Source organism: Drosophila nasuta, chromosome 2L (assembly GCF_023558535.2).
Source record: "Drosophila nasuta strain 15112-1781.00 chromosome 2L, ASM2355853v1, whole genome shotgun sequence".
Taxonomy (NCBI): Eukaryota; Metazoa; Arthropoda; class Insecta; order Diptera; family Drosophilidae; genus Drosophila; species Drosophila nasuta.
In genome coordinates, this window is record NC_083455.1 from 3,013,939 (window position 1) to 3,039,911 (window position 25,973).

At 40.7% G+C, this 25,973-nt stretch overlaps 5 protein-coding genes across 7 annotated transcripts; 3 read left to right on the forward strand and 2 right to left on the reverse strand.

Annotated features, from left to right (window-relative positions):
• Window positions 1-36: 36 nt before the first annotated feature.
• On the forward strand, window positions 37-2,080 carry LOC132797725 (protein ABHD13). Its single transcript, XM_060809480.1, has 5 exons — window positions 37-334; window positions 396-637; window positions 705-1,046; window positions 1,116-1,294; window positions 1,609-2,080. The coding sequence occupies exons 1-5, from the start codon at window positions 196-198 to the stop codon at window positions 1,727-1,729; spliced, it is 1,023 nt and encodes a 340-aa protein (XP_060665463.1). The 5' UTR covers window positions 37-195; the 3' UTR covers window positions 1,730-2,080.
• On the reverse strand, window positions 1,975-5,042 carry LOC132797708 (DNA repair and recombination protein RAD54-like). Its single transcript, XM_060809461.1, has 6 exons — window positions 4,773-5,042; window positions 3,420-4,722; window positions 3,205-3,358; window positions 2,740-3,145; window positions 2,515-2,678; window positions 1,975-2,452 (listed from the first exon to the last, which is right to left on the reverse strand). The coding sequence occupies exons 1-6, from the start codon at window positions 4,773-4,775 to the stop codon at window positions 2,104-2,106; spliced, it is 2,379 nt and encodes a 792-aa protein (XP_060665444.1). The 5' UTR covers window positions 4,776-5,042; the 3' UTR covers window positions 1,975-2,103.
• Window positions 5,043-5,193: 151 nt separating this feature from the next.
• On the forward strand, window positions 5,194-10,315 carry LOC132797693 (ER degradation-enhancing alpha-mannosidase-like protein 3). 2 transcript variants are annotated; one of them, XM_060809448.1, is made up of 7 exons: window positions 5,194-5,541; window positions 5,674-6,137; window positions 6,203-6,349; window positions 7,049-8,262; window positions 8,325-8,596; window positions 8,731-8,871; window positions 9,032-10,315. In XM_060809448.1, the coding sequence occupies exons 2-7, from the start codon at window positions 6,004-6,006 to the stop codon at window positions 9,626-9,628; spliced, it is 2,505 nt and encodes an 834-aa protein (XP_060665431.1). In that variant the 5' UTR covers window positions 5,194-5,541; window positions 5,674-6,003; the 3' UTR covers window positions 9,629-10,315. The 2 variants fall into 2 exon arrangements, with proteins under 2 accessions (XP_060665431.1, XP_060665435.1); XM_060809452.1 differs by having other exon boundaries at window positions 8,731-8,829; window positions 9,032-10,314.
• A 113-nt stretch (window positions 10,316-10,428) lies between these two features.
• Window positions 10,429-17,239, reverse strand: LOC132784611 (uncharacterized). The gene is made up of 6 exons (XM_060790329.1): window positions 16,562-17,239; window positions 14,912-16,507; window positions 14,640-14,841; window positions 12,818-14,490; window positions 11,866-12,064; window positions 10,429-11,806 (listed from the first exon to the last, which is right to left on the reverse strand). Exons 1-6 carry the CDS (start codon window positions 16,950-16,952, stop codon window positions 11,050-11,052), a joined length of 4,818 nt encoding a protein of 1,605 aa, XP_060646312.1. The 5' UTR covers window positions 16,953-17,239; the 3' UTR covers window positions 10,429-11,049.
• Window positions 17,240-17,618: 379 nt separating this feature from the next.
• Window positions 17,619-25,753, forward strand: LOC132797713 (ethanolamine-phosphate cytidylyltransferase). 2 transcript variants are annotated; one of them, XM_060809465.1, is made up of 7 exons: window positions 17,619-18,027; window positions 23,294-23,544; window positions 23,610-23,676; window positions 23,743-23,855; window positions 24,574-24,749; window positions 24,813-24,998; window positions 25,065-25,753. In XM_060809465.1, the coding sequence occupies exons 1-7, from the start codon at window positions 17,918-17,920 to the stop codon at window positions 25,380-25,382; spliced, it is 1,221 nt and encodes a 406-aa protein (XP_060665448.1). In that variant the 5' UTR covers window positions 17,619-17,917; the 3' UTR covers window positions 25,383-25,753. The 2 variants fall into 2 exon arrangements, with proteins under 2 accessions (XP_060665448.1, XP_060665454.1); XM_060809471.1 differs by having other exon boundaries at window positions 24,622-24,749.
• Window positions 25,754-25,973: the final 220 nt, after the last annotated feature.

The window sequence follows — 25,973 nt, forward strand, 5'->3', positions numbered from 1 at the left end:
GTTTGGTTTTGAAGGTTGCCAGACTGTCAACGGCAATGGGAACAGCAACGAGTTGGCAGTTTTGTGATAAATACTCTAACTACATATAAGTTTTCGATCCAAGCAACAATTTCTTTAAATAGATGTGTTTATTACAATTATAAATGCGGGAATAGCAGCATGTAGCGCTTGTACGTACGCACGCACGTATTAAACATGAAAGAAGTGGGCATTGCGCTGCCCAAATCGCGTGGAGTCGGCGTGGGCATTTTGGGCGCATTTCTGCTGTTTTTTATTTTCTACTATTTTTATGGGGGTTACATGACGCTAACGCTTTTTGCAGCGATTCTATTACGTACGTATGCAATGCAATAGAAACGTCAGTTACTAACAGTTTATTGATGTATTACTTTCAGTTATTTTCTACCATGCACAAGACTTGCTCTTGTATCATCCCGACTTGCCAACAAACTCTCGTATTTACATCCCAATACCAACAATGCACAATCTGCCACATCTGACCGTTAGTATTAAGACGCCCGATGACGTGACTCTGCACGCCTTCTGGATCAGCCAGCCGGAAGAGCGTTGCAAGTCAGTGCCCACATTGCTCTATTTTCACGGCAACGCTGGCAATATGGGACATCGAATGCAGAATGTAAACAGAGTGTGAAATAATCATTGGAAATATCCACCAAGATTTAAAATGTATTAAATTTTCGTAGGTTTGGGGAATCTATCATCATCTACATTGCAACATTCTAATGGTTGAGTACCGTGGCTATGGCCTCTCTACTGGAGTGCCTTCCGAACGTGGTTTAGTTACAGATGCTCGTGCTGCAATTGATTATTTGCACACTCGCCACGATTTGGATCACTCGCAGCTGATACTCTTTGGCCGTTCGCTGGGCGGTGCTGTTGTAATTGACGTGGCCGCCGACACTGTCTATGGTCAGAAGCTGATGTGCGCCATTGTGGAAAATACGTTCACCAGCATACGTGAAATGGCTGTGGAGCTGGTGCATCCATCTGTGAAATATATACCAAATCTATTGTATAAAAATAAGGTGAGTCATCAAGCAGATTTTGTATCAAATTAATTTTAATTGAATTACAATCTCGCAATACTCTTTCAGTATCATTCACTCAACAAGATAAGCAAGTGCTCGGTACCTTTTCTATTTATATCGGGCCTTGCGGACAACTTAGTGCCACCGCGCATGATGCGTGCCTTGTATACCAAATGTGGTAGCGAACAGAAGCGTATGATTGAACTCCCGGGTGGCTCACACAACGACACCTGGATAGTGGATGGGTAAGTGCTCTCTATTCTAAAAATAGTAACGCTTCAAATATGTATGTACATAAGCATAAAACATAATTAAGGCTAATTAGATTACATTCCACCTACATAGTTAGAAAATATGAGCCCACTTAAAAATGGACAAAATTAATTGGACAAGGTCAAGCATTTGTATACCTTGGTAGTCATGTTAAAGCACTAACTAATGAACATACTACAACTGCTTTGTGCGATTTTTAAGCACTAACTGAAATACATATTTGCTTGTAATGTGTCTTGAAAGAAAAAATGATTAGGCTCTCTTTTCTCTTATTTTTCATTTAAAGTTACTACCAGAGCATTAGGGGATTTCTCTTCGAGTTGCAACAACAGCCATCGCCATTGCAGAAGCCTCCAGAGAAAAGCAACGTCTGGGTAGAGCTGGAACATAAGATTATTGACGTTTAACTACCATTCATATACAAAAGTGTTCGATTGACTGTGTTAACACTGCGTTGGTATACTATTTATATAAGATAATATATAGATATATGCATATGCATGTCAGCTGTATGCATTAAACAGGTTTTTTATAAATCCAAATTATGCTTTAGGTTAAGCTGTTTTAGGCGCTTGTAGTTGTGTTTATGGAAAGTCAAAATCTGAGTGCTTAGTGCTGTGGGTTCCATATTTTAAATGTTAAACTACTTACGTACGTATATACATGTATATTAGGTTAATTGTTAACAAATTAATAAGATAATTAGCTTTAGGTTAGCCTAAAACAAAGTCTAAATCAGGTTCCGCAAATGCAAAATACAATAAATTATTTTTAAATTAACCTAAAATCCCATAAAATCTTCATCGCTACTCTTATTCGGGTCGAAGTCTTTATCATCCTCATCATCACTAATAATTGATGGCTTCTTGTGTTTGCGGCTTGTCGATGGCTGTTGCTCATCATGTTCCTCTTCCGTTATATTGCGTGCAGTCGACTTGGCCTCTCCCTGGGAACGATGATGGAAGACAAATGAAACACATTTGCTTGCTGTCCATGATTGAGAGAGCACGCTGTCAGGCAGACCACGATTGTTGGAGCAGTGGAACCATTGCGACAAATGCGACGTGCAATCCGTGTTGTCCGGTGGTGGCTGTCTTTGCACATCCTGGAAACAGCGTTTGCATTTCAATCTAGGGGAAATGTACAATCAAATTATAGTTATGAAAGAAAACCAACTCCAAGATTCACTCACTTGTTGTGTGTGTCGGAGAGAACGTTAGCCTCGAAGCTAAACAAATCTTTGAGATCATCGCGCGTAAAGTGCTTTTCCTCTGACTCTTTATTGTCTATAATTGTGCTAGACAAAGATTTCTTATGCGTCTGCCGCTGCAAAATCTTCTCCTCAATGGATCCACTCTACAAGTATATAAATGGAAGACTATAATGCAACTGTCTATTGACAAAAGATCAAACTTACAGCCACCAGCCGATAGATATAACAGGGCTTTTTTTGCCCATCGCGCCACACTCGAGCCATTGCTTGTTCATCGTTGGCTGGATTCCAGTCGGGATCAAACATGAACAATCGATTGGCGCCAATCAAATTTAAACCACAACCGCCGGCCTTGCTGCTGAGCATAAAGAGAAAGCAGTCCGAGCTGGGATCATTGAATCTATCCACCACTTTGGAGCGCTTCTTGATTGTCATGCTACCATCCAGCCGCACATAAGTGTATCGACGTTTTCGCGCCAGCTGCTCAAACAGATCCAAGGTCTGCGTGTAGTTTGAGATGAGCACGACCTTGTCATCGCTGTTCGCACGTATCGATGCCAACATAAAGTCCAACAGAACAAACTTGCCACTCAACTCCGGATTAATGTCGCTGCAAAAATTTAATTCGATTATATAAAGTTTCGACTTCGGAAATTCAAAATAGCTTACTTGGGCTTGTAATTTGTGGGCAGCACATTCTGCGAATTCTCGAAACCTTTTTCGCGTGCAACTAGCTTTTCATAGATAAGATCTGGATGATTGCAAAGCTTCTTCAGCGTGGTGATGTCGGCTAGAGCCGTCAACGAAGTTTTCTCATTGCAATCTGCATTATAAGCTAATTAGTAGCGATTTCATTCATCTGTTAACAGTATCAATTTACTTACCCGCCAGATTGCGCCGCACTTGATCAGATTTGAGAAAGTTAGTATAGAGCTGAAGCTGAACTGCTGTTAGCTTCGCACACACGACCATTTCAAACTTGACGGGCAGATATTTGGTTAGAATTTGGTTGGTGCGACGAATGATGCACTGATTGACGAGACCGATCAGCTCCTGTGTCTTCTGTAACGCTCGCTCTCGCTCTGCATCCGAGGAGTCTGCATTCTGACCACGCAATATGGCGTTTTCGAAGTTTCGCTTGAAATCCGAGGCTGTGCCCAGCATCTCTGGATTAACAAAGTTGACCAAACTAAAGTATTCGGTTAGATCATTTTGAATAGGCGTGCCGGAGAGAAGAACCCGTCGTTTGGTCTTGAGACCCATCAGAGCTTGGTAGGTGAGATTGTCGCTGTTTTTCAACCGATGCCCTTCATCACAGATGACCATGCCTACCTCGGTCTTGCACAGAATGTGCGCATACAGACGAAATGTCTCATAGCTGATCAAAAGCACTGGAGTTCCACATCTGGTAGCCGTATTCATGGCGAACTGTTCGAGGGCTCGCGTTGTTTCCTCCTTGGAGCCTCCCTCCATGGCCAAACAATGCATGCGACCGTGCAGCCACTTGGTAAACTCCTTCTCCCAGTTTTTGACCAGCGATGAAGGGGACACCACAATAGCCTTTGATATGGTGGGCTTACAGTCGGCACTCTGACGAAGCAGCGTCCAGGTGAGTGTGACGCACTGCAGCGTCTTACCCAAACCCATTTCATCGGCCATAATGCAGCCATTAAAGTTTCCCCGTTTTCCCTCCACACACTCGTACATGAAACGCACTCCCTCGCGTTGATGTGGACGCAAAACGTTGCTAAGTATGGGATCGACCACAACGTGGACTAGAAGTTTACTTGCATCCATTGACATCCGCTCGTGCTCCGTATAAATGGGTGGGGTGAAGAGTACCAGGGCATTGCAAGCTTGTGGATCGTGTAGTGCTCGTCGCACAATGGATCGACGAACGCCCAGGGAACGATTGCCACCATAGTCAGGCACGTAGTTGGCAATGGGCACCTTAAACTTGCGTGCCAGCACCTTGGCAATAGCCTGTTCATATTCGCTGTTGGCCGTGAAGCGTATTGGCAGCGGTAGCTCAACGACAACAACGTTGGTTGCATCGCGCAAAGCACTCTGCCGCTTCTCCAGTTCCTGTTGACATGCACGTTTGTTTTTCTTGAGCAATGGGGGCGTAAATGAATCCTTTGCTTTGATTCGCACTCCTATCCTTTGACTGGGTGCTAGGCTGCGCCTCTGTTATCAAAAGAGTCATTATTTGTTTAAATGTTGAAAGATATCCTTACCATTTTCAAAAAATTTGAATATATTGGCCTTTAAAAGTGCGGCAAAACCAGCTGTTCCTAAGACGTTTTCCAGCACCGTCAACATCTGCATACGCTGGTTACACCGTTTAAGTTTAGCTATGCCAGAATGACACTTTCAAACTTTTCATCAGAATAGAAAAGAAAAAAACATTAAATCAATTTCATACAACTTTTGGTTTTCGGCATTGTTTTACACGTTCTCAAAATAAATTATATATTTATTAAATAAAGTTTTTGATATCCTTTATTATTCATGTTCTCATGGGAGTGTGGCAAGTAATAGTGTAATCATGCCTAATATAGTGTAGTCATGCAAGTGTTGCATTTGGTATATTTTGTTGGGTTTAAATAGTATATCTTTAAATCACGCTTGCGGTCACTGTGTTCCCTAGTGTTTTTTGCAATTTATGGCAGAATTGATAAGAACTGCCCTTTTAAACCAATTTAACTGCCAACAAAGCGAATTAACATATAACCAACTTTAACTCCCATGTGGCATTTTAACTGAATACCATATGTGCATACTAAATATCATCAGCATTCGTATCAGAATTGCAGCTGGCGGTCCCTGCTCGCGTTTCGGCGATTTGCAGTCGTGGTGTTTTGTTATTGGAGCAGCACAAACAAGATTAAAAATAAACTAAACATTTCGTCGCAATGTTACAACTTTGATGAAGAAACGCTCCCAAATCTGACGCACAACTGCATGAACAAGTGCATTATAGAAGTGAATGTGCATATTCTGTTGGTAGGCCAAAAACTAACTATGCATGTGTATGAGTGTACATATGTATTTATGTATGTGTATTCTCTCACATTCAAAACTTACATATTATATACATACATATATAATAAACTCTTTTTTGTGTTTTTAATTTAGCTGTCCATACTCTGTGTTAATTGAGGGATTTATTTAAAATTAAAAAACAAACGAATTATACAACTAAAGCAGAGACCGTGATAAATTCAAATGCCCAGCAGCAACGACAACAGCGACAACAACAAGTAACACGTTCAAAGTGAAGGTCAACGTCACAAGCGATATATAAATATATTTAGAGAGAGAGAGAGACGAAACAAGCAATAATATTAACACCAACAACAACCACTAACGGCAACTGTGGCTGCCAAAACCAATTTACGAACAGCGCCTGCTGCCTGCATTTGGAGCTAGCGCCTTCAGTCAGCCTTCGTTTTAGGTAATAACAAGATGAGCTCGACTTCAACGGCTATCATAGCACAGTTTCTTCTCTCGCTGCTTCTGCTGGTCGTGAGCGTGCTGACCAACGATGCGAGCACCATTCCCACACAGAACATGTCCCACAAGGAGCGTGCTGAGCTGCGGTAAATCTAAAGATACTTCGCATGTACTACATTCTAATCCCATTCACTTCCATTTGATATTGCAGCGAGGAGTCGCGTGACATGTTTTATCATGCATATAATGCTTATATGGCGAACGCATATCCTGCCGATGAGCTGATGCCGCTGTCCTGCAAAGGTCGCTATCGAGGCGTGACTCCATCGCGTGGCGACATGGACGACATACTAGGCAAGTGAGTATCGTTAATCAATTTACAGTAATAATTGCTGCGATTAGATGCAAGCAACAATTATAAATCAATTTAATCTTGATTGCACGTCGAGAAAGTGTTATTTCTAAAGTGAGCAAAAGCTAAAGATGCCAGATACAAATGTATACAATATGTTTAACATTCACAATTGTTACATGAACATTTTTAATTTTAATTAAAATTTTTTAATGAAATTGTCCAATGTATCAACTTACATAAAGTGTACTTCTTATGGCTGCATGTTGCAACTTACAGAACACTGTTAGACACGCTCTCTGACATTCAAAAATCATATTCAACATTTTTAATAGGTATAAGGTATTTCATTAGCTTCGAATAAATTATTTATTTCATTACCTTATTTCGAGAAATTAACTGATGCAATGCGATAGAATAAATGTACCAATGATGATATGGTACGAGTGTGGGAATATAACTACTACAGTATAAAACTTTCTGTTAGTCAATTAATATTTTGATCATAATTCACATTTAATTACTTCTTAAGTTGTAGTTTAAAAAGAAAGAAACTTTAATTTAACGCAAATACCAACGAATAAAAATGTACCAAATGGTACATTCCTAATACCATAACAGTCCTCTGTTTAGATTCTATCTGTTATTCAATTATTGTTTCGTATAAATACTTTCTATGTTGATAATTTGTCTCTTTTGTTGAAGCTTTTCCATGACGCTTGTGGACACTTTGGACACATTGGTATTGCTTGGCGACTTTGCTGAATTCGAGCATGCCGTCAAGCTGGTCATACGCGATGTGCAATTCGACAGCGATATTATTGTGTCGGTATTCGAGACCAACATTCGCATGGTTGGTGGTCTGCTCTCAGCCCACATTCTGGCAGAGTACCTGCAGAAACAGGCGGATGTGATGCACTGGTACAAGGGTGAAATGCTTGAGATGGCACGCGAGCTAGGCTACCGATTATTGCCGGCATTCAACACCACGACGGGCATTCCCCATGCACGTGTCAATCTGCGACTGGGTATGAAGGATCCACAGCTCAAGAAATCGCGGGAAACGTGCACAGCATGCGCGGGCACAATACTGCTGGAATTTGCGGCATTATCGCGACTAACGGGCGATCCCATTTTTGAGGTAAGGGCACATGCCGCAATGGACGCCTTGTGGAAACTGCGGCATCGTGGCTCTGATCTCATGGGCACCGTGCTGAATGTGCACTCAGGAGATTGGGTTCGTCGTGATTCCGGCGTGGGAGCAGGAATTGATAGCTACTACGAGTATTTGTTCAAGTCGTATGTGTTGCTAGGCGATGACAAATATTTGGCGCGCTTCAACCGACATTATAATGCGGTCATGAAGTATGTCAGCGAGGGTCCTATGCTACTGGACGTATTGATGCATAGACCGCACGCCAAGTCTCGCAATTTTATGGACTCATTGCTGGCCTTTTGGCCAGGTCTGCAGGTGCTTTCGGGTGATCTAAAGCCGGCTGTGCAGACGCATGAAATGCTTTACCAGGTGATGCAGATGCATACGCTCATACCGGAGGCATGGACCGTTGACTTTCAGATACACTGGGGTCAGCATCATTTGCGACCAGAGTTCATAGAGTCCACATACTTCTTGTATCGAGCTACTGGCGATCATCATTACCTGCAGGTGGGAAAGCGTGCGCTGAAGACGCTTCAACAATATGCCAAAGTCTCATGTGGCTACGCGGCCGTTAATGATGTCCGCACTGGGAAACATGAGGATCGCATGGACTCATTTGTGCTTTCTGAGACATTTAAGTATTTGTTCCTGTTGTTCTCGGAGCCACAGGATTTGATCATCAATGTGGATGAATTCGTCTTCACAACCGAAGCGCATCTTTTGCCATTGTCCATTGCGCAACTCGGGAACTCGACGTTTAGTGAGTATATTGTAGGTGCATCTGCAGTGTCAGTCAGATTAATAAGAATAAACTCATTGCAGGCTTTCGGCAATCGGACGAGCACAATGTACTCGACTTCATGCGCACCTGCCCCAGTTCCAATAAGCTTTTTCCTGAGAAAGTACGCAAACCATTGCGCAACTTCATTACGGGTTCGTGCCCGCGCAGCACCAGCGGAAAGCGTCTCAGTGCTCTGGACTTTCAAGCAAGCAATGCAGATCATTTGCGAGCTGTTTACGACATGGGCATCACAATGGTTTCTGTAGGCGATCGTAGCCAAGGCAAGGTGCGACTGTTTCATAGTTTCTATAATGTAAGTTTTTTGTTACGTTTGCATTTGTTAAGTTGTTTGATTTGTTTCCATTTGATTTTTGTTAACTATTATAAACACAGATGTTAGATACATCATCATATTTTTACCTGTCCTTAACGTTACATCTTCAACAGGCAAAAAGTCAAGAGGAAGGAGAAATGGGCTTGCAGTTCATGCAGGAAATGTTGGAGCTAACCAAAATGCAGAGCATGAATCAGTTGGCGCAGCTGCAGGTGCGTAATGACCAAGACAATTCGGCAGATATTCGATTAATGGTGAGATGGAAATAATATTTAAGATGTTCAAGCGAAAGCTAGTGGCAAAATGGGACTGCCAATGGAATCAATAAAAGAGAAGGCCTCTTAGATTACATATATATGAACGGAATAAAATGTTTCCTGTTTAGCTAATCAGTAATCTTGATTTTGGTTACAGGCCGTCGCCTATGCGTTGGATGATCAATCACAGGATTGGACAGCTCTGATGGCCGGCCCATCGCACTTTAGTCCGGAGCTGGTTGGTGAACAGTTCGTCGAGGGCCACATTGTGTGGGCTCGTCCCCCTCGCGCTTGCGATGAGAAGCTGCTGAATGCCGAAAATGTTAGCGGCAAGATTTTGGTGGCGGAGCGCGGCGACTGCACATTCGTGAGCAAGGCACGACTAGCACAAAAAGCGGGCGCCGCGGCGCTAATCGTCTGTGATAATGTAGCAGGTTCTTCCGGCGAGACGCAACCAATGTTCGCTATGTCTGGCGATGGCACTGATGATGTTGCCATACCCGTTGTCTTTATGTACAGCCTGGAATTCGCTAAGCTATCCGATGCCATGCAGCGACGACCTCAGCTACGGGTTCGGCTAATGCAAATGGTGGAGTTCAAGCGATGGCAGCTCGCCAAGGAGGCGCATCAAAACGAGACGGCAGCGGCAGCTGCGGCGGCGGTTGCGTCTGCATCTGCATCCGCATCTGCGTCCGCATCTGAGGCGGCAACAATGACGACGATGCCAAAGAAAAAGCCAGACAAGGAATTGTAGTGATTACTCAACAAGGACCCTCTGGCATTCCCTAAACCTATAAACTGCTTTTCGATAAACATTTCACTAACTGTGTACACATAATAAGCATATGTATTTTGTAACTTTCGTTCGCAATTCCACAATCCTTATGGAAATTCGTGTATTCTGCTAGAAACATCATTTAAAGATATACCCAACTACAACAACAACACGAGGATGCACATCAGCTCCATTGGCGCTATTAATTATATATGTAGTAGTTATTTTTAGCATTTGAATTTGAAATTATTTACGGTTCATTGAAGGATTAGAATTAGCTCGCAGGCTAGTTATCAGCTTCCTAACAGCAACGACTAAGCGGTATGAAATTAAAGGACCGTACTGCTGTGTGTGTATTATATCAGACACGTATGATATTATATATGCATACGATTCTACAATACCTGTACATGTATAGTAGTATTTTGTAGTTTATAACATTTCACAACTTTTATATGATGAATTTTACTTTTGAGTAAGTATATATCTTATGTAAATAAACTAGACTTTAGAAAATAGCAAAACAAGATTGAAAAAAAACTAAGAAACACTATTATAAATAATTATATACATTAATTAGCTCATAATGTTGTATTTGTAACGATTGAATGAAAGTGTAGTTGAAATTAATTAGTCCATATACCAATATGCGTTTTAAATACATTATTTCAAGTACTAAATACATATGTGTATCATTTCGCTTGGGTTCAGTTTTCTTAATAGAACACAACTGCTGGAAACTTAATTGCCCACCTTTCAAGGAAACAACTTTGTGCAAATGATTTGTAATGGCTTTTGTTTTTAATCGTGTTTCTTTTGGTGATTTGTAAATTTTTAACTAAATATGACACGCTCTACTCCAAAAAAATGTAAGAGCAGTTACTGTATATTGTACATAGCTAGCAGTATGCTAGATTTTAACCTAAATCATGTTTTTCTTTTAGAAAATAAAAATAGAAACGCATTAGCTTAATCTAAATTATAAAATAATTCAACTGGTTTTCACAATTTTCTAAACAACGATTGTTATACATACATAGAATATACGTAAGCTTGATTGATTTCTCCTCGACTTAATGAGCTAATATTAATTACAGTTGGATTTTACATCTATTTGGTGGTTAACTAAATATATAAATGATGAAGATTATATATACTATGCTCCAAGAGCATCTGCGAAACGTACATAGTTATATTCATATTGATAAAGTTTTTTTTTTTGTAGAACAATCTTGGTAAGCATTAAAAGTTGGGAAACAATTCAAAATTAACAAACTAAAATCTAAATTCACGTGAGTGCTCCCAAGCTACAGTTAAAACACGGGACAATTTTCGTTATTTTGTTTTGAATCTTTGTTTTGGAATATTTGGTGTACACAGGATTCGTCTGGTTCTAACTGTCAGCGAGTTGTGGCAGCCAAGTCAGCCGCCGCCATCCTCATCATACTCTGATGCTGTGTGGCTAAGTGCAGGATATGATTCGTAATGCTGTCTACGGTCAGTGTCTCCGGTGTCATTATGATGACCTGCTGCTTTTGTCGTGTGTAATAGCGTTGGCATCCTTGCGGCGACAGATAAGTTAGCTGCCGGGGATCAGTTATACTAATCCAAATCTCGTCGTCCGATGGCGATTTGAGTATCAAGTGATCTCCTGTATTGATGGCCACCAGTTGACAATCGAATTGAGGCGAAGGCAAGCGATGTACATGCAGCAATCGGTGTGATGGTGTCGCATGAGATAATTCACAAGCAATGATCCGCAACTCTGGCCACTTATTCTGCTCTTTGACGTGCTGATACAAGACGAGTAAACTGCTCTGATCCATTTCGAAGCTGGGGAAATGCATGACGCCCAGGTTATGTCCAAGATCGAAGCCCAAATCATAGTTCATCAACGTATCGCCGCTGCGATGATCCCAAATGGTAATCCTCGTCTGCCCATAGCCAATCAATCGATCCTCCATTAAACACTCGATATGTATTAATTCGTGGCGCAGCTGTTTGAACTCACGTATGCTGGCCAGCGTATCCAATGTCGGTGTCAGCGAATATTTGCAGATGCCCGACCTTGGCTTGCCCATGACGATCTCCTGCTGCCAAGCCATAACAAAATAGCGTGACTCTGGTATGCAGGTGTAGATAACCTGATTCCAATCGCTAATTAAACGAGATGCTTTAGTTGAGGCAATTTGAATTGGAATAAGTTTCATGCTCACCAATTGACCGCATCCAGATGCACCGAATGCAATTTGGGACGCATCTCCTCCTCGCAATAGTAATATACATTTACGTAGAGAGACAACAGCATGCTCTCACGTCTGTGGTGGTCCAGTTGGTGGCTTCGCATTTCAATATAGACGGGCGTTGAATTGTGCGCGCACAGGCGATTTGCGTAAGGCATGACCACTTCCACATCTGTTAGAAGCAGTAAATCAAGTTTATGTCAAGGATTGCAACAAAACAATGATTATAAATACTCAATTAAGAATATAAGTGATTTATGATGGCAACTGTTCAATTTGAATTCAATTGTGTTCGATTTTGAAAAATAGCAAAACAGTGCGGTATTATTCTTAAAATATACCACATTAATTTAAATTAAAACTACTAAAATATACCGAGGAATATATTTGATCTATTGAGATAGTACTACATTTAAAATATACCTTAGAGTAAAAAATTTTCCATATTGTCAGTCAAGGCAACTAGGTCTCGTAGTAAGGCGTTTTACCATACAAAAGTATTTTTTAAATACAATAACTTCTAAAATTTTTATCTGTTCGCAACCACATTTTCAGGAGTAATAAATACTAAAGTTCTTATTGTAAGCACTGAATGCGTGAACGGAAATGGGCAAGTCAGAAATTTGATACAAACTTTATCTGCGTGCAAGCTTTACAAGCTCTCCGAGATCTAGGTATTCATATGAACGGACGTGAATATATCGTCTGTTGACGCTGATCAAGAATATATATAAATAACGGGGACAGAGATGCCTCCTTCTGCCTATAGGTAGCAGAATAAAAATGGTTGCAAAATAACAATTGTTATGTGAATACTATATGTATGTATTGTCTATTACAAAATGTATTTCAGTGTCTTCCTTTTAACGTTTTAATGAAAATATTTTAAGCGCAGCATAACTGGGTGACATTATCTTTAACTCACCATTTGTTGTGCGCCGAGTGCCACCCAAGTACACCCAATGTTGATCAATACTATCCGATTCCAGATCATCTGAGACGCCAGTTGTGCGTCGAGTGCTTTTATTGTTGCCAGTTGAACTTGTGTTGGCTCCAAATATGTTGTATGAGTGTTGCTGGGACGTTGCGGCATTAGTAGTTAAATCGTCTGGCTTGGGCTTTTGCAGGACATTAAAGATTTTCGAGTACTTCCAGAAGGTGATTATTCGCTCCTGCAATACAATGAGCTGCTCTAGCTCGTAGTACATGTACAGAACTTTGCCATTTTTGCCCGCCAGCGGGTTTCGAAGCGTTGTTGGGCCCTTGGTGAACGACAACAGAGCACCAGGCGGTGCCATTTGCATCTGGCGCACATTATCCATCTCAAAGTCAACATGTGTGCCGGCCATTTGACGTGAACGTCGCGAAAAGTGTGGCGAACGTGGCCGCGATGACTCTGGGGGATAGATTAATGCAGGTTTGGCAAACGGAGAATATCTGCCAGTCTTATCAACGAATCCCTCAAGCGGTGGTGAATGCTGTTGCTCTTCTTGTTCCTCATTCGCTTCCGGCGCTTGATGCTGCTCCATGGGGCTACGCACAGCGTTTACATAACGTCGTATTGCTGCAGTGAACAGCGGCGGACTCACTACGACATGATTCGTAATAAACTCATGAGTGTCCATTAAAGGTTTCTGCATTTCCAGCGCACCCTTCACAGATGGCACAGCTCCTAAATCAGCGTTGGCAACTGCGACGCGGTCCGGTTCGTCCACTCTCGACGCCATTGGCAATGATTTCGCTCGAAGACACCTACGCTTCGACGACTTTGATTCGACTGTTTGCTGTTCATGCCGCAGTCTTGATGTTCTCTGCGGCATTCGCTTTGGAGAGCGCGGTACCCTTGTCGATTTGGTTGGCGATGCCTGCTGTTGATCCAGACGCTGCTGCTCAGTGGTGTCCACTAGTAGATATTGCGCAGGCGAGGAGTCCGGTTTCTTGGATGTTTTCTTTGTTGCGACACGCTTCGCAGCGACAGTTGAACCGCCGCTCAGACGTTGCTTGTTGCGAGCCTGTGGCAAATCGGCCAACTCGAAGGTCTTTAGCATGTTCACCTTGCGATTGCGCAGCATCTTGGAATTCATTGAACGCGTGATTAGTTCGCGGTCAGGTGGAGTTGACGCGGTTGTTGGTCCAGCGGCAGTCGTGCGACGACGTTTCGGCGTAGCCTTCTGCGGACTCTTCTTTAGCGACTTGCGTTGCGACGTCTTTGTGGCAACATCCCCACTCACTGCCTCAGATATCGGTGTCTTGTTGCACTTCAGGCGCTCAGGTGACGGTGGGACAAAGGCATTTGGACTGACGGCAGATGAGGCAGAATTGTTCAAGGACTTGACAATGTAAATCGAAGGCTTGGATTCGCGCGCCTGACGCAAACGATTTTGCATGCTTTCGTGAAGATCATTCTGGGCAGGCGCTGCAGCCGCATAGACTTTGGCAAACGCTGCCTCCAAAGAGAGCGCATTGCCGTTACTACTAAAAGCTTTCCCAGCAACGGGCTGTTGCTCCACGCCACCTGTCGGCGATTGAAAAAAAGTATTCGAGTGCTTGACTTGGAGTCGTAATTCTTGCCGAAGGCATTTCGTAGGCTGGTGCCGAAAAAATATTGGCTAGAGCTGTGGGTTCTTTGCCTCTCAGCGACACATTTTGTTGGCGATGGCTGCTGACGCTGCTGTTGCAGCTTTCGCTGTTTAGTTGCTTCTCATCCTCCTGCTGCTGTGGGTCACGTTTCTCCTTCTGCTGCCTACCCCCGTTTGCCGCGCACATCGTTGCGCATTCGATCTAGCTGTTGTTGGGTGCGCACTCGCAAGGATCGTCGACCGACATTGCTGTTGGCCAATTCTCGCATTGCGGTTGCCACCGCATTGGCAGTTGCCAGCTCCGTGAGCCCGAGATAATTGCAAAACTCATGTTGTTCATTGAGCTGCACATGATTGTGATATTCCAGACCTGTTTAACAAGAAAGATAGAGACAGAGATAGAGCATTTAAGCGAGATACGAGATATTGAAGTATCTTACCTTGCTGCTTTTGTTCCTGTACACTAAGTTGTTGAGTGTTTTTGCTGTTTTCCAATTCCGTGTACTGCTCAGTAACAATGGCTTGATACAACAATTCATCAGGAACGATTGATTGATTGTTCTTTACACACGAGGATGGTTTCTCTTGGCTGCCCAAGTCTGTTGTGGAGGTCTCTTTGGTTTGCAGAGACTGCAGCAAAGTTTGCGTTTGGATTGTGTTAAAGCCAACTCTTTCAGGAGTGTGCTGCTCGACTTGCGTTTCCACTTTTAGTTGCGGCTCTGGCTGTGAATCCATTTCTGGCTCAGCCGCACACTCCGACTCAGGCACGGGGACTAGTGTTTTGATAGATGGAGTTACATGCACCTCGATACAATCATCGTCATCTTCTTCGTCATCGTCGTCTAGCACAATGGGCTCATCATGCTGCAGCAGTCGCCTATAGTTTGGTCGTTTCTGAATGGCCACATCTTCACTGGAATAAGGAGTGTCGTGAGCATCGATGGCACTTAATTCTCCAGCTGCCGTTTGCTGAATTAAATCTCTCGTGAGTTCGGCGTTGCTTTGACGCAATTTATCATAGAATTCATTGAACTTTGGCTGCACAGCGGGTTTTGCTTCATGCTGCTCGAACTCGGCCTCAAAATTTTCCACATCTTCGACGACGTCGCAATGCAGAGCACAGTTCCAATTATCCATTTTCTCGCTAAAGCTCATCTGTGGCTGTGCCTGGCAAATGTTTGCTAGCCGACGATCCATGGCGTCCGCAGAGAGTGTGTTCTTCAGCGGCGCATACTTGCGTGGATGTGGCGGCGACTGCTCCTCTGCTGTGCCCACATCATCGTCGTAATCATCGTAGTCGCTTCCATTGGGCATCGACGTCGAACTGACTGGAAACTCGGTAGTGCTGCTATGTGGCACAGCAGCAGCCGCTTGCTCCTGTTCCTGTTCGTGTTCTTGCTGCTGATCCTCCACACCATCGCTGGCAATCAGAATGGTGGGCTGCTCCTCGGGCTCCTGCTGTTCTTCAATGGCTATCTCTTGCAGTCCCATTTGCATCCGCAAACTGCTTGGCGGCTCAACTACCACACACTCGTCGTCATGCTCCTCCAATTCATGGTCGTACACTTCACATATATCATCCACATACGAATCGCTAACTTGAGGTGTTTCTTCATCGACTGCTGTATCCAGAATCAACTGTTGATGCTGCTGATGTTGTTGGTCCAACACCATTGCTGCATCGCTTAGATACACGTGTGCCTCGTTGCTGGGCTCCTCATCCTCGGCATTGCTGTAGACAACACCTCCATTGTTCAGCTCTTGCTCCTCCTCCACTGCCATTAGATAGGCACGCTCCATCTCGGCTCCGGGATGCACGCTGTGTGTAACAATTATTTCGCAGCACTGGTCATCCGTCAAGAGCACTACATTGTTGTCATAAATGACGCAGCCTGCATCCGAATCTTCCATAACATGTTGCTCCTCAATCTCATCCATCTGTTCTTCGTTCGACTGCTGCGAGTGCGAGCCAATGCCATTGCTTAGCAGATACTCATCGTTGGTTGATCTCACATTCATTAGAGTCAGCGGTGCATCTGCAAGAGCCAAATGAATGCTAAGTTCCTTGGAAAAAGTGTGCTACAACTTACTTGTAATCTGGGGACTGAGAACGACACGTTTGGGAGAGCTGTTGACGATGGACAAGTGCACGCCATAGACATGACTTTGATCTCCTCCTCCGCTGTCGTTCTCCTGCATGTCATTATCAAAGCCCTTGAAGCTGTTCTCCGAGTTGGCCAGCAAACTGTGCAGTTCCGTGTCATCGGAAATGAAGGCCAGCATGTTGTCTCTGGAGGGATCCACTTCGTTTTGTTGAGCAACATCGGTGCTGGCTGATGGGTCAGTTGGCCCTGGGGCAGCAGCTGCCTCTTCTGTGGACAGTGGTGAGAAAAAGTCAAGCAAACGATCCTCGGCCGCAGCGTATTCCCTCAAAGAAGTTCCAGTTGCTGGTGCTGCGGCTGCTCCCCTTCCTTTTGACATGTTGGTGATTAACACAAAGTGAATGTAGCAACAACCACTTCAGCAATGTTTGAATGAAGAAAATGTTTTTGTGCGACAAATTTCTCAAATATATTTTCTGAATTTAGCACGTGAAATTTAAATAAAATGTGTCAATACTTAGAGTTGTCTACTAAATAATGCCCGAATTGACTATGACATGATTAACATCGCCTTTTAGGTTTGCCAATACGTATGCGTTAGCACGCATTTTTTCTCTAAATTAAGTTTTAATTCAATTTTTGTTGCAGAACGTATGAAAAACAAATTTCTTTTAGGGAGCAACAAATCGCGGCACTTGTCGGTAAGTGAAGAAGAAGCAATGCCTGCCTATCGTTTATACGTCTTGTCTCATCACGATTTTATCGTACTTTTATTTAAAATAAAATTAATTTTTGTTTCCTTTGGAATGAATTTTAAATATTTAATATTTTTTTTTTTAATATTGTGTTGAGTGATCTATTAAGCACTACGTGATTTCTTATTGAACATGTAGTGTTAATTATTATTTCAATTGGAATGTTGCTGCTTTGTGTGAATGGTATTTATGGTATGTTTTTAGCAACGCGGTCTCACTGTCAATCAGCTGTTAGATTTGTTTTAAGGGTTCGTTAATTGAGCAATACATTTTAGAATATCACACACAGTTCAGAAAATTCCGGAGGCGTTCGCGTGCTGATAAGCAAAAGCACGACAAAAACTAAGTAGCTATTGAAGCTTTGTCGAAATAAAAATATTGATAGCGTTCAAAAAATTGTCACAAACCACACAGAGCTTGAAGTGTGCACGTCGCCTCTTGCTTTTCTTCGTCAAAAAAATAATAATCAATGTGCTCTTAATAACATAGCTCGGAAGTTTAAGTGTATATAGTAAATCGGTGTAAACTGCATGTGATTCTTGTTTAGGTCTTTATAATTTCCAATAATTGCAAAATATTAAAATCAACTATGAGTGAGAAATTAATGAACGGCACTTGCAACGGCAACGGCGATGTCACCAGCAACAAATGCAACGGCACAGGGAAGGGGAACGAAATACGCGTATGGTGTGATGGCTGGTGAGTCAGTTTGTAATGTTTATACATATATACATATGCAAGGTATATACATACTTTAATGTACATTTCTGGGAATATGTTGGTTTATGTGTTTATATATAGATTGATGATTTACACAATAGTTATTTGTGTTCGCGCATCATTGACATTTATATGTATGTACATATATGGGAATTCTTATTAAATTTCAAATACATACATATGTATGCACACATACGCGTGTGTTCTGTTTTCTTTCCATTTCGAGTCCAGCGGTAGTTGTTTCAATTTCATTGCGTCACTCGATTTGTTGTTAGCTTGGCGCTAATCAAAAGCAATTCAAATTCCGTATGATAACTAAATATATTTATTCATACATATTGAACATAGAATTGTTTTTGTTCTCAGACAGGTTCAAGGTCAACTAAAAGCGAAACCTTCGGCGACGATTGTAAATGTTTACAGAATTGCAACGTACATATAGCATTTTGCAAATGATCGCCAATCTTTTTCTAATTATCACACTCTGCGTTGATTACCATTATTAGAGATATTGCACGATGAAAAGTCTGACCGGTTTATCGATTGATCAAGCTAGACAAATAATGGCTCACTTATACATACATATACATGTATGTATGCATGCATGCTGGCATAGTTGGTGTTATGCTCACACATACATGCATGTCAATCACAAAAGACTTCCTCAACTGCTTTGATATCACACAATTATGTACATAAAACATGTGTGCATGTGTGAGTATAGAAACAAGTAAAAATACCCATTGTTTATACGCCTGTCTCGCTCTCTGCTGTATTTTGGATGAGAGATGCATACGCCCAAGCCAACAACGAGTCAGCATCGCCTGATTCTCTGTATGTACCTCGCACATTGTACAGCGTCATTCTCTTACACTCCCCTTCAACCGCTGTCCCTCGTCAAACCAACCCCATTCTATGTCCACTTTCACGACGTTCTCGTCGTCTGCAGCACGTTTTGTGTTTTGGGTTTGGGCAACATTTTCGACGTGGCTCTTTGTTGACTGTTGTGGGCCGGCCGGATTTCGTTGTGGCATCGGCCTTAAACATCACGTGATTTATTTTCGCGCATGCCCCACAAACAGTTGGCGGCACTTGGTTGCGACATTGACCCAACTGTGTCCCACTGTGCTGTCTACGTCATCGTTGAATTCGATTTTGGTTGTTTGTTTTTGTTTCTTTTTATACAATATTTACTCGTCTCTTGCATAATTAGATTGGCATTTTGCATTGACGGTCGGCCTTGAAAAAGCTCTATACCTGCGGGATTGCGGGATAAAAGTTAACACGCCTAGAAATTATGTGACACATTTAAAACTGCTTTAAAACAGTTCTACAGCAAAAAATTCTATTGATTTTTTTTACATAAATTTACCGAATAGTAAATTACCTATATAGTAACTTAAAAAATAAAACATTTTTGTTAGATTAGGAATTCGTCTTCGTATAATTTTTGAACTAGTTATTTTTGGGTATTACAAAAAATGTTAATATACATTGTATATATACATAGTTGCAGAATATTGTGTTAGCATAAAACAGTAGAAACAAAATAGATATTTGAGCTTTGATATTGGACTGAAATACTATACAATCTCATGGCATAATATAAAATAGTTTTAAAGCGAAATGATTTTCCAGTAAGAACCTATGTATATACACTATGAAAATTACACTAAAAAATTAAATTGGGTGAAAACCGATCGAATTGATAAAAATAATATTAAAAATTAATTTAATGAAAATTGATAGAATTGAAAATTAATATATATTATAATATATATATTTCCCATTGATTAAATATTTTTATTTTCTTTTGCGATTGATGAAAATTATGTGTAAAGTGGGAATATAAATGAATGAAATAAAATTGTAATACATTAAATACTAGATTCTATAAAATAATATAAAATATTCTGGGTCGACTATATAAAAATAAGTAATCTCTGCATTTTGTTAAAGCTCGAAAACGTCAAAATCGAGTAAAACGCTGGTCGACTTTACCTTCAACTATTACATATAAATGTATTTATTATTTGAAAACCTAATTTTAAATAATTTTTTTTGGTGAACATTTTTCTTAAATGTCTATTAAATATGCCGCTGCGGAATGAGTTATTCTCTTGAATGAATTATTCAATGGCTTGTGTAATAGTACAAAACCTGCCAGACTAATCTATTTCCGGGTAAATAAATGTTGATGAATACCATGTGTCCTCAGATGATTTGCTTTGGGTCAATGGTAGCATTGGGGGAGCTGTATTGATAAGGAAAGACGCCACCGTAATCAAATCACGCGAAATTCATTCAACAGCAGCTTGACTCCACAAAAAAATAAAAAATTAAATGTTTACAGATGGTCATAGTATTCAATTGTTTATACGATGAGCAGCCCATTAACCTCTACAATGGGGCAAATTAGTCTTCCTCTATATGGTACGTCTGTGTCTATCTATTGAAAAGATCATTGACGTAGTTTTGAGGCATATTCTCGTTGTAGAAACAATTTTGTTTGCATTCTTAAGTCAATGAACTTGACACATTAAAACCCTAGTCTTCATCAATATTGTAATACTATTAAATATACTTTCATACAAATATAAGTATATGTAAGTATAATGCTTCAGTATTCAGTTATCGCGAGAGAGCGCAAATTCTACCCTGAATCGCGTGATATTTTCTTAATCAGCAAACGGACGACGTTAATTCAATTGATTAAGACCGCAGAGCGTTGAGTGATGCACTCGATTCCCTCACATAGCACATGTGTCTACATTGTATTTGTTGTACACAAACGTACAAACTATATAATATTCATATGTACAAATATCGGTGATATTTTCACTCGGCACAGATTTCTTTGGTCTCGCGAAGTCTCCGGGAGCAAAGGTTCCGTTTCTAGTTCTTGTTGTCGTTTTAATGAATGGCCAGTCCCGGCTGGGGTCTGGGACTCTACCCACATATGTATGTATGTACGTATATAGCTGCTGTTGGTTGTTAGGGGCACTTATTCATCCCGTTATCATGCTAAAAAAATTTGAAATTTTCAAAATATTTTTGTTGCGATGATGCTGATGAATGACGTCGCTTCGTTTATGCCTTAGCTTGTATTAAATTTAGAGTTGTGATACGAAATCAAAAGTTATTGCTTATATTATATAATATTGTGGCCTATATTTATTACGTCTAACAACATTACTAATTGTCGTGGGCCAATCGGAATTTGGCTAGCCAGTCTGCCGAGTTGATAACGATGACGTTTCAAGCATGTTATCATGGTTATTTTATGGCACTTGCTTGGAATCTGATTACCATTTGTCGTATTGCCAAGTGTGGGTGACTTATCACATATTTACTTTTTTGGATTTTGTAACTTTGATATGAATGGGTTCTTTTCGATCGGCTCTTTGTATTGCTAATAACTATTGATACTGATAGTGATATTGATAGTGGTTTGGCCGCGTTAGTTTTATATCTTATGACATGTTCAGATATTGGCAATTATAAAAAAGTCGTATTTGTGTTGTACAAACATTTAGTGATCATAGGTAATATGTTTATTGATTAGTGTGGTTGAAGTTGGTGCTTTTTACGAAAATTTAAATTAGTCGGTTGTCGGCTGAAATAAATGGATCAGTACTTTACAAAATGTTTGTAATTTCTTCGCTTCATTAAACAAAAAAATTCACAATAATAATTATAAAGCCAATCTGATATTAAACTAAAAGTGTTATTCTCCTCTTGTTATTTATTATTCAAGGTTATATGCCGCCTTATTGCTGTTACATTTCAGTGCAAATGTTTAATGAGTAAGGGCTTTGACATTTTTTGTCACACTGGTGCATTAAAATGTTTATATTACTATTACTGAACGTTTTGAAAGTTTTACATGCTAATTCAGCCTTTTTGCTTGAATAAAGATATGGGCGTGAAAACGTTTCACAAGCTTAAAGTACGTTCGACACGCTTTTTTCAAATTGCAAATAAAATGTAATAAAAGGGGCATAGAAGCTATTTGCGTAGTTCGTCACGTCGAAAGCTGGAGACGAAGTCGAAGCCCAAATCCCGGCACGTGGTAGCTACGTAGAATCGTATTGCGATTATAGCATTCCATATAGGCGTACTCACTTATGAATAGACAATAATGCTGATATGGGCAACACTCTAGGCAATTCGAATATCACAATCAACAAGAGCATCGACTTCACTCGGCTATTGGTCGCACTGTCCATATCTGTATTGATGTTTGCTTCTGCGTCTCTCCTCTCCCTCTCTTCCTCGCTCTGTGCCCATATTCGCAACTGATGATCGTGTCCAAAGTACGACGCCGCTGGGGCTGAGCGTACAAAGAAAAAGTGGAGCAATCGTCGTTGAGGGGAAAAGCCTTGCTTCCTTCTCTTCCCTTGTCGACTGGTTGTCCATCTTCGTCGAGACGGGCTTTGGCCATGCGTTGGCTTGTGGTCAATTAATGCGAGCTGTGGTTCATTTACACATTGAAATGAAATGTGTTTATGGTAATTGCACGTACGTGGAAGATAATCGATTGCATAGCTCGTAGTTGCTCGTAGTAGACGGTATAACAGCTTGGTTAATTGAAAAAAAAAAACTACGAAACTGCGAAACATTCTCAATTTGTTGTGGCTTTTAACAGATTGTTGCAGTAATATGCTCATCGATGTCAAAAGTCGTACACGCGCTCAGATTGATTTTCAATTTGTCGCTGCTAAAATCTGTTTAAAGGTATTTGAACCTCGCAAAATGGAAAACTTTTACTAAAGTCTCGCGAAGTGAAATGTGTATTGCTATAAATGGAACAAGGGCGGTGTGATCTCAGCAGCCAGGGTTATCTGTTCTCAGTGAATCAGAAGCGCTAGGGATTACATCGCAAGGTCGCTTGAGTTCATTGTAAACTAACAACACGAGAATAGGAATCTGAGAGGTTACATAGCAAGTCAGTCAACACCATGAATTGTTAGAGAAGAACGCGTCGCATTAATATGTTTATTTGAATTCCAAGCAGTTGTTTTGTTCTTCAGCTCACATAACGCCAATTGCAATGTTGATAAGACCGAAAATAAAGAGAATAATGAAGTCCTATTTCCTGAGTATTTCTATCGCTCTTCCACTTAAAAGTGATAAGGCCAACATATTAAATCTTGTTTTTTTTTCCACAAGCGCGAAAAAATGAAATAGAAAATTTTGTAATTTGTGGAATCGCTTTTAAATGTCTGAACATCTATTTTTTCAGCTACGACATGGTGCACTTCGGGCATGCCAATTCTCTGCGACAAGCCAAAGCACTTGGCGATAAGGTAATTGTGGGCATACACACCGATGAGGAGATCACCAAACACAAAGGACCACCCGTCTTCACCGAGGAAGAGCGCGTTAAGATGGTCAAGGGCATCAAATGGGTCGACGAAGTGGTTCTAGGTGCACCCTATGTGACCACACTAGAAGTGCTCGATCAAAACAACTGTGATTTTTGTGTGCATGGCGGTAAGCTGGAATTTGTGCGTGCTATCCTAATAATAGCCTTAATAATGATCGTTGTATCTTTGCAGATGATATAACTATGACCGCCGAGGGTGTCGATACGTATCATCTGGTTAAGTCAGCAAACCGTTACAAGTAAGACTTGACCCTATTGAATAATACCAGAACTCCAATTCTCTAACCATTCTCTATATTTCACAGGGAAGTTAAACGCACCGCTGGCGTTTCAACCACAGATCTCGTGGGTCGCATGTTGCTGCTAACACGCAATCATTTCCGTCAAGGCTCCGCCGAATATGATATTGAGAAAGAAGGTAGCCCTCACTTGTTAAATTTTCAATAAGCCGCTTTCTTAACTTTAAGTTGCATTTATTATTTATGATTCCCTTTCCCTTCCTATCAGAGAGTTTCTCTTTTCATACTTTTTCCTATCGACTAACAAAACACTAATACTTTCAATTTTATATGTTTATTTTTATTTTGAATATTTAATTGCCTTGCATGCATTCGCACAACACACATTCACATTAAGTACCAAGTAAGGAGAGAAGCAAAGTTCAAAGTTTTAATTATACTTGGTTAATATAAACACTGGGCCACGCACGTTTAGATTTTAGTTAATAAAATTTCTATTTCCTACCCGTTACACTTGGCTCATGGCCCGTAGCATTCGTTGAACGTGACGAAACATTGCTTTATTTTGCTCTCTACATCTTTACTATTTCTCTTCTTTTTATTTCTATGTACGCACTGTTTACCACTAACCAAACTCAAAACTCAAAACTTGAAAAAAAAAATCAAAATCGAAACCTATGAACTTAATATATGAAAAATCCCGTGCGTGTTGCCGCCCCGCGTTCTAAACATAAATGAATATCCAAAAAAAAATCCAACTATCAAAACCTGCAAATCGAACCGAAATGTTGAAATGATCGAATCAAATCGCAATCTTAACTGTAAACTATGCTCTAATTTATTGCTCATATGTATATCTATTGGCAAAAAACTGAACAAATTTGCAAAACAAAAAAGAATCGACAGCTAAACTTTTAAAACTTCAACAACTGCAATCCCGTCTAGGTTCATCAAACATGGGTCAGGATTCATCAGCAAAGAGTCCCTGGACCGGATGCAGCCAATTTTTACCCACAACACAGAAGATCATACAGTTTAGTGATGGCAAATCACCTAATCCCAGCGATAAAATTGTAAATTTACACCTTTATTTCATTTATAAAACAGATTCTTATAATTTTTTTTTTGTCTTGCAGGTGTACGTTGCAGGTGCATTTGATCTCTTCCATGTGGGTCATTTGGATTTCCTGGAAAAGGCTAGTAAATTGGGCGATTATTTAATTGTGGGATTGCACACAGATCCCGTTGTCAACTCGTACAAAGGCAGCAACTATCCCATTATGAATCTCCATGAGCGTGTTCTGAGCGTATTGGCCTGCAAGGTAAGTTCTCTATCAATTGATTCCTTTGTCAAAAAGTACTGATCATGACGATCTTTTCGTTTGTAGTTTGTAAATGAGGTTGTGATCGGCGCACCCTATTGCGTCACAGAGGAGCTGCTTGACCATTTTAAGATCGACATTGTCTGCCATGGACGCACACCGATTGCCATGGAGGATGGTAAAATTGATCCATATGCTGTGCCCAAGACGCGAGCCATTTTTGAGTTGCTCGACTCTGGCAACGAAATGACCACGGAGCGCATTGTTGAGCGCATTATCTCACATCGGCTGGAATACGAGCGACGCAATCAAGCCAAAGAAAAGAAGGAAATTGAAGCATTTGAGGCGCTGCAAAGGCAAAAGCAAACTCAAAAGGCGGGATAAGTCCCAGCTAAAACGTTCGCTTTATTTTTATCAATTTAGACAAATGTGTTTTTAGTTTACCACTTTTTCGTTAGTTTCGTTTTTCTTTAGTTCGTCCTCGATTTTTTGCATTTGCTTTTTGTTTTTATTTTGAGATATGCGAATGCAATTTTTCTCAACTATCACATTTAAATGAAACAAACATTTAAATACCAACTATATATTTGTATATTTTTATATACATTTATATATAGGAATTGTAGTGTATTTTAATCTAAATTTTATGTATATGGTAGGATCAAAATCTGTAAATTTACCCACTTGTATATTGTAAGTGCAACCGAATGGTAACTCGACAAAATTGTACGAAATATATGTAAGATTAATGCAGATTGAATTGTGTATTGAGGAACTCCACTCAATTGTTTGTATGTTGCGGGCGATATGCTTCTTACATGCTACGAGCTATCCGTAACCAAGGCGTAATCTCCATAATTCTATTGCTTGCTAAACGTATCATTTTCTTAGTGCAAATCTATTATATATATATGTATATCTCTGAATATCTAATAATATTTTGTTGAAACATTTACTGTTGTGTGTACTATAGTT